The sequence below is a fragment of the Nestor notabilis genome, unplaced genomic scaffold (assembly GCF_000696875.1).
Source record: "Nestor notabilis isolate BGI_N333 unplaced genomic scaffold, ASM69687v1 scaffold10446, whole genome shotgun sequence".
NCBI classification, from domain to species: domain Eukaryota; kingdom Metazoa; phylum Chordata; class Aves; order Psittaciformes; family Psittacidae; genus Nestor; species Nestor notabilis.
Genome location: NW_009933383.1, coordinates 4,798 through 14,922, shown reverse-complemented (window position 1 = coordinate 14,922; position 10,125 = coordinate 4,798). Strand labels below are relative to the sequence as shown.

At 35.0% G+C, this 10,125-nt stretch overlaps 1 protein-coding gene across 1 annotated transcript; it reads right to left on the bottom strand.

Annotated features, from left to right (window-relative positions):
* Positions 1–2,571: 2,571 nt before the first annotated feature.
* PDCD10 (programmed cell death 10) lies at positions 2,572–8,693 on the bottom strand. The gene is made up of 7 exons (XM_010016861.1): positions 8,472–8,693; positions 7,836–7,889; positions 6,375–6,492; positions 5,599–5,725; positions 5,139–5,217; positions 4,747–4,829; positions 2,572–3,053 (listed from the first exon to the last, which is right to left on the bottom strand). Exons 1-7 carry the CDS (start codon positions 8,565–8,567, stop codon positions 2,972–2,974), a joined length of 639 nt encoding a protein of 212 aa, XP_010015163.1. The 5' UTR covers positions 8,568–8,693; the 3' UTR covers positions 2,572–2,971.
* Positions 8,694–10,125: the final 1,432 nt, after the last annotated feature.

Genomic DNA, 10,125 nt, shown 5'->3' with positions numbered 1-10,125 from the left:
TACTTACCACTTTATGTCAACTCAAGATAAAGCTTACATTGTGCTTGGCACCTGGCACTTCTTACAGACTTCTAAACAGAACTTTTTATCAGGATTCAAACCAGAAGCTTCTAACCAGAAATAAGCCAATCTAAGCTTTTCTTCATTTCTCTATAGGCTGAGAAAGATCAAAGCAAGCGATTAAGACATTTCTTTGCTTCATTAACAAATATACAAAGTTTTATTTTATTAGATTGGTTTTCGGTATGTTAACATTATTGTATCAATAACCCACATTCACAGCAGAAATTTTCTAATAGAATTTTGCAATACTAACTGCTGTATTAGAAATCCTTAAGAGAAACTCATCTTTCGCTAGTCAGGTAACTTGAATAAAGTGCAAAACCACAATAAAATTTGACATATACCCAGCTCATACTCGGTGGAAAATAAAAGTTTGTAAGACCAGTAGATATGGATTCACTGCACACAGGAGTGTGACCTGAAGACATCAGTTTTCAAGTTTTCCCATTACCAGACATTGATTACAATGAGTCATTTTCCATTGCTCTTAAGGGCAACATAAACAAAGCACAATAAGGTTACAAATAAAACATATTGGCCAGACTACCTGAAGCTTAGCCCCATACTTGGTACTTTTTGCCCAATAAAGGTTTTAGGAAAAGATGATGAACAGCTACAGTTCATTTCTTGATAACCTCTTTGATTTTAACTTCAAGGATCAATTACTAGGACGTAACACAGCATCTTGCTCGGACCGAAGTCATAAAGGGCTTTTTTTTTTTCATTTATTTATTTTATTTATTATACTCACAGACATAGTCTTATTCAACTAGTGATTGCCAACACTAGATACTGACCATCCCAATCCAAGAAGATAGAAAAACCTCCAAATTTTACTAGAATTAAGCCGAATTCACAAAATACAAGCCAAGATTTCATGTCTCCCCATACAGGCACTGGTGCAGTCTTCCCTGTGCTCTTTTCAAGACAAACGAAGTATCAGAAACTCTGAGTCCGTTTCCCTTTCTTCTACAGGAGTAATTAGTCTTCATGAAGCCCTTTGCTGCTACGACTTAAGTTAACATAATCTGCAAGGAAGACTACTCAACCTTTTTACTTACAGAATTCAAAGATGCAAATTAAACATTGCTCAAATGTAGTCAGCCTACCTCCTTAGTAACTGCTAACATTGCTTCTCTTCTACCACTTTCCAAGAAATGAGTTTAGCATGCCAAGCTTTAATAAATAACAAAGTTTTAGCTATAAATTGTATATGCATCCCTTTGTCATATTACTAAGCTCAATTTGCTAGTAAACACAAGACACCGTCAAAACAGAAAACAGCCTCAACAGAAAACAGCAAGCTTTAAGGACTACGTCCTGTTCACAGCTTCATGTAACTGAGAAATCCACGACACACATTGTCAAGAACTCATTTTTACATAATTTTCTCCTTCACATTGTTATTTCACTACAGTCAGTACTTTCATCAAAGAAACATTCCCATGCACAGACATACAGCAGAACATCCAGTGCCATTCTGGAGGGCTGCAGATCGCATTTTCCCCTTTTGGATCATTTAAGCAGATAACCAAATTCAAAGACCCATCTGTTGTACTCTGGATAAGGCACTTGACACAAACAAGCAATACAGCACCAGACAGGTGTGTGAAAAAAGTCTGGATGTAACTTTTCTTCATCATTTATACCTAAACAAGGAATAGTTCTGTAACAATTGTGCTCTTTCAGTCTGAAGTCATTTTCTTGCAACAGTTTGTGCAGCTTTTATTAACTGCTTCACATTCTTTCCTAAACTTACTAGTTATGGCCACATAAATACTTTGAAAGCTTTCAGAGGTTTATTCTAACAAAGATTCTATTTAAAATAAACTCAAGGTGCACTTCAAAGGGGCATGCAAGATACTCATTAGAACTTGTGAAATATTACCATGAAATCACAGTAATAAAATTTTAATCTGCCCATCAGCAGTTCTTAACCATCTACAGTGGGAAGTGTTGTCAATCGAGGTCTCAGATGATTTCATTATTCCCTGAAAAAAAAGTTGCCTTATGGCATGCATAGTATAGACATCGCTAGTGCTACCTGGAAGAGTTCTATTTTCTCTCCTCCTCCCTCCCAAAAGGGTATCCATGTAAACCAGAATGATCTTAATATTCTTAATACATGCACCCTCTGCTGCATGTATTTTAAGTAATCCTCTGCTCAAAACCTTTGAATAGTCTAGGAGTAAAAACCTGTTAACTCACCACCAACAGAAGATTAATAAATAAGTGACGTTTGGTTTCCATCAAAACCAAAAGTGTATCCCACTTCTGGAGTTCCTTATTATTTCGTCAAAGACATTAACGGAATCTGGTATTCTGGTCTAGTATTAGAACAGAGCCAAAAATCTCACTTTTAAGGAAAACCCCTCAATTCTATACTCATTTGAGCTGCCAGTACCTTTAAGCATCGAAGTAATTTTCATTTTTCCATTTAATGAATGTTCTGCACTTCCAGAAAGACGAGTTATGCATCTTTGTTCACATACAAAAAGACAGTCTAACAGATGTAAACTATTTATTGAATATTTGCCACCAGTATTGTTAAATACATAATCTTGCAGTTTTCCGCTTTCAAGTTAAAATGTCAGAAACAGAACACCAAATATTTACAATTCTTATAAGGAATGTTACATAATGACACATTAAGGCGTAAATTCTTTTGGCTTATAATTCTGAAAAGAATGATAATAGCAAAAAGTGATGCAAAAATCTTCATTGTGAGATTATGATTAAGCTACAATGTTTTACAAAAATATGGTGTAAGATGGCAATAATCCCATTCAAAATCCTGCATTAGGCCCCTCAAGAGGGGCTGATAATTTATACAGTCAAAACTTTAAAATTTACATATAAAGGTACCCTATCCACCAATTAAAAGTACAACTCTAAACATATACAGTTTTCAGGCCACAGTTTTGAAGGTCTGGAGTATCAAGTTGGTTTGATGAATTAGTCGGTTGGCACTTATGAACACATTTATTGCCCTGTTAAAAGAGAAAGACATTGCTTCAGATGTTTTTAGAAACATGTCATTCAATAAATACAGCATTAAGTTTGGGCAAATAAATATACTGGCATCTAGGCTCTGCAAATAGGGAGCATATTGATGTTTCACCATATCATGATCTACCTGAAGCTTACTGCTGGCAAACAGACTTACGTACATTGTTAATTCTAGAAAGACTGTGTTTATTGGCAGGAACTTAAAGACTTCGGCTATCAATCATCATTGACATCTCAATAAGTTAATTCTGGGGTTTTAGCTAAGAGTGGAGTAGATGATTGTTAAACATCTGTTCTTTCAAAGCTGAACACTTCATTCTCTAGTAATTTCTGAATTTGCACCTCTTTCCTCAAGAAAGCAGCATCGACATGGAAGTAGCATACTCTTTTAGATATTTTTTGTTAAGAAAGAGGTGTGGGGTCACTGACGTTTTCAGCTCAGTAATGACATCGGTGAGCATTACTTTTATTTAGTGCTGATATCTTCTGGTGGGAGCAGAGCAACTTCTTCAATGCATAGTTCAGATTTAAATTACTTCTGAATCCACAAGGATATGAAATACAAGCCTTACCTGGGATTTCCTGCAATAATGATAATACCTAACACTTTTAGCTTACGTCTACAATATGCAGCACAGCATTCAATTCACACAGGGCTAAATAAAGCTAGTCTCTCAGTATGGCTGGGGTACATGCTCAACATATCCATCCCTTTCCCCATTTTTTCAAATAGTTTTCTAATCAACTGAGATTGCTTAAACCTAGTTCATGTGAAAACTTATCATGTGAAAACTATACATCTGTTCAATAATCATAAAGCTACCAAAAAGAGAAATTTAGACCTTAGTATCATAATAAAATTCAGCCCCGATTTCATTAACAATAAAAAAAAATGCTTTTATAAGAGCAAGGCAATATTCACAGCTGGTCTCAAGACTTCTCTCTCCTTTAGTAATGTACCATTCCGTGGGTGCTCTTAAGTCTTTGCCGAGCTCAACAAGACCAAACATGAAAGTCAGTCCAACCCAAACCATTCTATGCTTCTATGACCTTTAAAACAGCAGCACATAGAACACTTCGGTACCATCAAAATCTTAGCAGGATACACTCATCCTAAACAGACACTACAGTGAAACACACAAGAACAGCGACTTCAAAACCCAGGGGGAAGACCTGAAAAAAGCCTCAGTTTGAAGGCTAAAATGTTCAAATGAAAAGATTAATCAGCTAATTCCAAATACTGTGAAGCACTATAATGAACTATAAAGGACAATAAAAATGTAAATCAAGGAAAACACTGCACAGATACTTAGTTCTTGCAAATGGTATTTCAAACAAGTAGTTTTTCAATAATTCAATTCTTAAGTTTTTGTCCTTCAATATACACTGCGAAAAACCACACAGGGCCATGAAATTTAGCTTCATATATTCAAGTTCAAAGTCAATACTGAACATTGGTATTGTATGGTGGTGCATTTAACCAACTTCCCTTTCCTTAAAGGCATTACAAAAGGAATAAAAGTATTTTAAAACAGTCATGATGCTCTGTGGAGACATGTAAGAAAAAAAATTAGGCAGGTTCTTAAGGCAGCTTATGCCCCACAGATTGTCCCATTTCCCCCTGTCAACAAGGCCTTTAATTATGTAAAACGTTAGTACAAAAAAAATACTTACTTTCCATCTTTAAAATATGTTTTCAGAGTATCACTGAAACTTTTGGAGTATTTTACAAACTCTTTCTTTTGGTGCTCAAGTGCCTAAGAAAACAGAAGCACAAGGAGCAGTCTTAGTTCACATACTGTGGAGTACAGTAAGAATCTCGAGGTTAAACTGGTAAGAAAATTGGCTAACATTATGCTAGGTATAGAAATTTTATTTTCTTACAAAAAACATGCAGAGAAATTGTCCTTTTGCTATTAAATGGCCAGGACCTACCATACAGTACTTCAACAACAGGACTGTTATGGCATTGACCACTTAAGCTCTCCTATTCATTCTCTAATCAAAAGGATATGCTTCCTCTTGTATCATTAAAAATATTGTGTAAAAGGAGTTACTGCACATACCCGCCGGTTCTGGTATTGGTATTTCTTGAAGACATTATTTACTGTGTCAAGAAGTTCCTTTATTGCACTTGCGATGTCCCTATTTGGCAATAAAAAGATAGTTTTAATATCCTTAAGCTATCCTATTTAAATGTCAGACTTTAATCCCCTTGCAGTAGCCAAATACTTCTTAGAACAGTCTCTACAAAACAAGAGTCAGACAGGATGTAGCAAGACCAAATGCAAAGACCTAGACCACTGACATAGGAATTCAAACAAGGAATCAGCAAGTGAAATTCAGTCTAGTAATATGGGGCTCCCACCAAAAATCCTCAACTCTCTCTGCTCATTTACAAGCAAGGATCATGCTCTTTTCCAATGGGAACAGTGTTGCTAGCATCTCCTATGGCATTTGAGTATTCAGACCCAAACGAAAAATTTACCCCATTATCTGCAGAAAAATGCATAATATGGTACTTACTTGATTGTCTGAAGAAACCTCACTCTGTCATTGATCTCATCAGGAATCTTACTAAGAATCTGTTTAAGTGCTCGTGCCTTTTCATTAAGATCTTGGAATTCTGGTTCTGGTCTTTCGATCATATACTCTATCAAGAACAACATATTAAAAATACCATTACTCTTCCTCAATCATCTAGTGATGCTAGAAACACTACTTCACAAAATGCAGCGGTATTGCCAAGTTACATTTGAAGGTGAACAGCTCAGAGTGAGCCATGACCAGCAAACTGCAGTAAATACACACTGCATCAATAGAAACACAGTGCAACAATAATCTTTATTATTATAAGTTGGAAAGAGAGTCCATCTTACTTTAATTGAGACGCTGAAGACACTACACTAATCAAATGTAGCATTAATTTACTAAAGCCTACTGTGTGCTCCCCTTCTTTGACAGTGTAATTATTGCTTTTAATTTGAAGAAAAGGAAAGTGAATATTAAACTCCATATAAGTTTTTTTCTGGTTGTTAACATTGCAAAATGTGAACTATCCACCCACATAAACATAGTTCTAAATATTTGGTTTCCTTCTTTCTCTTATTAGTCAAGTATGTTCTTTAAGGAGATACAACTTCTCCAAAAGAGTTATTCAGAAAATACAAATATTCTACTACCATGCTGAAAAAAGTCTATTAAGAAACAAACGACCTCTTTTGAAAATAGGCATGGAGAAATGCACGTTCCTAGTTAACAACGTAATTAAAAATATGCTTATTCAACATAAGAGATATTACCTTCTACATCATCAGCTGCCATACGCAGAAGAGACTCTGTGAAGTTCACATCCACACTTTTTTTCTCCAAGATTTTCATAATGATGTCTTGTGTAAGACCTGGATTTTCTTTTTCAGCCTGTATGGCAAAGAAGATTTTTATTCTTAAATACGCAAGACCTGAATATTGCAAGCACAAAGGAAGATTTTCATGTAACTTGCTTCCTATACTGCAAGAGTTTGCTAGAAACTTTTCTAATGGCTTTAGACCAGCAAATTGTATTGAAAACCATTCTTTCACTACAACATCTATTTTCTTTGATTACATCAGTGATTTTGTATAAACAACTTTTCCAATAAGCCTTTCCACTCATTCCAATTTGAGTAATAAAGTTTTTCAAGGAATTCTATATTCTATTATATTTTTATAAACACTAAACTTTGAGAGAAAGATATTGTACCCATTGGGATTTAATTCACTCAAAAACGGGTGCTACTCCCCCATCTCCACACGACATTATATAAATGTGTTTCTTATGAATCATATCATATGCTCAAGCATCATCTTGGAATTGTTTATTTTTTTTAAACAAAACAAAAAAAAACCCCTCCAACCTTTTCACTGATGACATAGTTAAATAAAGCTAAGGTAGACTACCTGCGCTGTTAGCAAAAAAAAAATGCTGTGTTGAGTAAGAATGAGGGTGTGTGGCTTTTTCAGCTACCGCTACTATTTCTACCAATATCTCAGTTTTTACAGTATCTGCATTCAGCTCAGCTCCTTACCACCAGTTGTAAAGACATTTAACTTGTATGAGCTCTAGTTGAGACTAAAGACTGTCTAGGTACACTTAAATCTAAGTGTAGAAACAGGAAAATGTTACTTATTCGCAGAGCTCACATGTTAAGGTATGTCATGTCTACAATTACTCTTGTTTAAAGATTTTCAAAAGATCACTACTTCAATAAAGCAATATAAAGGAGTATCTGTCTTTTTGTTCTCTAGGAATATAACAGAAAAGTTAGAAGAATCTTTTTACCATTTACTGCTGGATGCAAATACATTGAACTTATCTTTATCCACACACACACACAAAAATAATAATCCCATTACCCATTATTCACTTTGTAAACCATTTTCAAAGTCTGCTACATGCCTATTTCTCAGAGCACCTAGCTATTCTACATAATCTTATATTTAGACTAAGTTTATTATCTTTAATTCCTCATTTAAGTTCTTGTACTACATGGACAAGACAAGTTTCTGTTTGTTTAAAATTGCTCAATGTTTGTCGCATTCAGATTTCTACTTGTAACGTTTGCAGACATCTCGAACTTACAGCCCATGCAACTGTCGACTTCATTTTTAAGACTACTGCATCAAGGATGCAGTCTTCAAATACAAAGACACAAGGAAACCAGACATCTGACTTTTTAGCTTCATCAAATGTGGTTTACCTTTTAAACAATTGCTCTTCTCACCTTAATAAAAGCTGCTCTCAGTGTCTGAGCTGCAGATAGATTTACTCTTTCCAGCTGCAATAAAGTTTAGAGTTATTATCAATTCTAATGTTATCAGAACAAAACAAGTCAAGTACTCATGCCTTGCCTTATATAGCATAATGAAAAAGGGAACTGACAAGCATTTAAATTACTGGTCTCATCTGAGGGAGAGATATTTTAAAGTTTAATCCCAAAGAAAAGAATTCCCCCCCTAAATAAACCAAAAACCAAACATGTCACTGGGAGTGTTTTGCATTTGTCCAGTCTACAGCAGAAAGCTGACAGAAGCTTATGAGAACATCTTGACAACCCCTGATACTCACAAAAATCCAAATATCCCACTAAGTTATAACCACTGGCAGCAAAATTAAAACGTATCAAGCTGTTTACAGGTACATGTTCAACTGTGTGTTACTTCCTGCCACAGAACACCAGACCTAGCATTTTTGTGACAATCCTCTGTAAAAGGTAAGAAAAAAGATCAAGGCCAAACAATGCACAGAATGAAGATGGTGTTAGATAAATCTTTCCCAATAAAGATGAGCAACCTAGTATTGTGATCACATTTCCCAGTGTGAAGGGGATTCTTATCTTCTAGAGCAAAGTGTAGCTTACCTCATTAAAGACAGGGTACATAACAGCATAGAGAGGCATGGAAACCATAGAAGTGGTCTCTGCTTCATTCTTCATCTCTTCCATTGTCATCCTCATTCAAAGACCCACTTCTCAAGGAAAACACTACAGAAGCAAAAAACTCCTCATTCACTGAAATGTTTCTTCTTTCTCTTCGTTGTGCAGGAATACTTGAAGAACTTCAAAAATATATTGTCCTTAGGTTGTGTGAGAAAAAAAACCAAACAATTATGAATGCTCATGAATTAGAATGAGTTTCTAAAAATGAAAATGAAAAAGCACAGAACATTAGTTTGTTACTGCCTTGAAACTAGAAATTACTTATGACATGAGTTAATATGGAATGACTACTTCATGTAACTTCAAAACCCTAATTGAAATCTATTAAGTGAACAGATATTTTAAAAAGGTCCTACCTTGAAGTTATTATGGAATTAATTTTCCTGAAAGAAGTGCTTTTATTTGATATGTATTACAAAAATCTTGCCACCACTAATAAGCAGCAGCATCAGGTTCCTGACAAGTCACATATAGAATAAGTTTGAAAAGTACTACATGCTGTAAACCCAAACCTCACACAGATGCATTATGACATTAACATAAAAATTACCTATAAATACTCCATATCTTCGTATATGCATCAAGCTGTGATTCTGCTGGGGATCAGTGCCTACTTTCTACCCATTTGAATTCCAAATATTACATCTTTGGTTTTATACAAGCAAAAGCATTAAGTCATGTTTCCACTGAGGCTGTATCAACAGCTATATTAGCTCCATGGAAAATCATTATTCCAGTAACTAGGTTTCAGAAGTTCCCCACCCAGTCCAGCTCACCATATCCGACACAGAAATTATTTGGAAAAGAAAAAAGGTCACCCTACAGTTCATAAGAAATCCTTGTTAAAGCCTACATTTTCTGTTCGTAAGATTCTTTTAAAATGTTTTATATAACATAATTGAGTTTAAAGACCTGAAGTCCAAGCAAGGAATAAAGATTATATTTCCTTGGAGTATTTAATGGACTAGGTAAGTTTGGGGTTTTTTCCAGCTAGCAAGCTTCATACATCAGGCATTCGTATGTTCATGTATTGATTTTATTGATATTTTAGTAAGAAGTGAGAAGTGACATTTCTAAGAAGCAGCAGAAGCTACCACAGTGATCAATATAACTTCCCAATAGTTTGAACAAGTAAAAAAAATGTTGAGATTGTTTCTTCAAGCTACATTCCTCATAATGCTCTGCACTGGCTAAAAATCTTCAGGCACTTTAAATCTAAGAACAGGAATTCTTTTTTGCCCAAGGCAGGTATACAGTAGTTTAGCTATAATTATACAAGTGAAATTTGTTATTGATCACAGTAAGCCCAGAGAAGAACTTGGATGACTACAAATATCTTGCATGTCTCATCTCAGCATGTGATTAGACAGCAAGAATATACCCAAAGGTGAGAAATCAAGTGAAGAACTGGTCACATAACAGAAAGAGCCAACAGTTAATCTGAAGTTAAATTTAACGTGACTATAGTTACAAGCAGCAGCTTTTTATAAAAAAGTCTTCCGACACAGACTACTTACTGCAAAATCTCATTTTCGTCTTACTCTTCCAACATGACATACATGAGCAGATTTCTATA

Excerpts from the sequence above, each read along its gene's own strand:
- PDCD10 (XM_010016861.1), bottom strand. The coding sequence starts at position 8,567 with ATGAGGATGACAATGGAAGAGATGAAGAATGAAGCAGAGACCACTTCT. Across the intron at positions 6,493-7,835 it reads TGAGAGCAGCTTTTATTAAG|GCTGAAAAAGAAAATCCAGG; the intron begins GTGAGAAGAGCA and ends TTTGCCATACAG. Across the intron at positions 5,726-6,374 it reads GGCAGCTGATGATGTAGAAG|AGTATATGATCGAAAGACCA; the intron begins GTAATATCTCTT and ends TGTTCTTGATAG.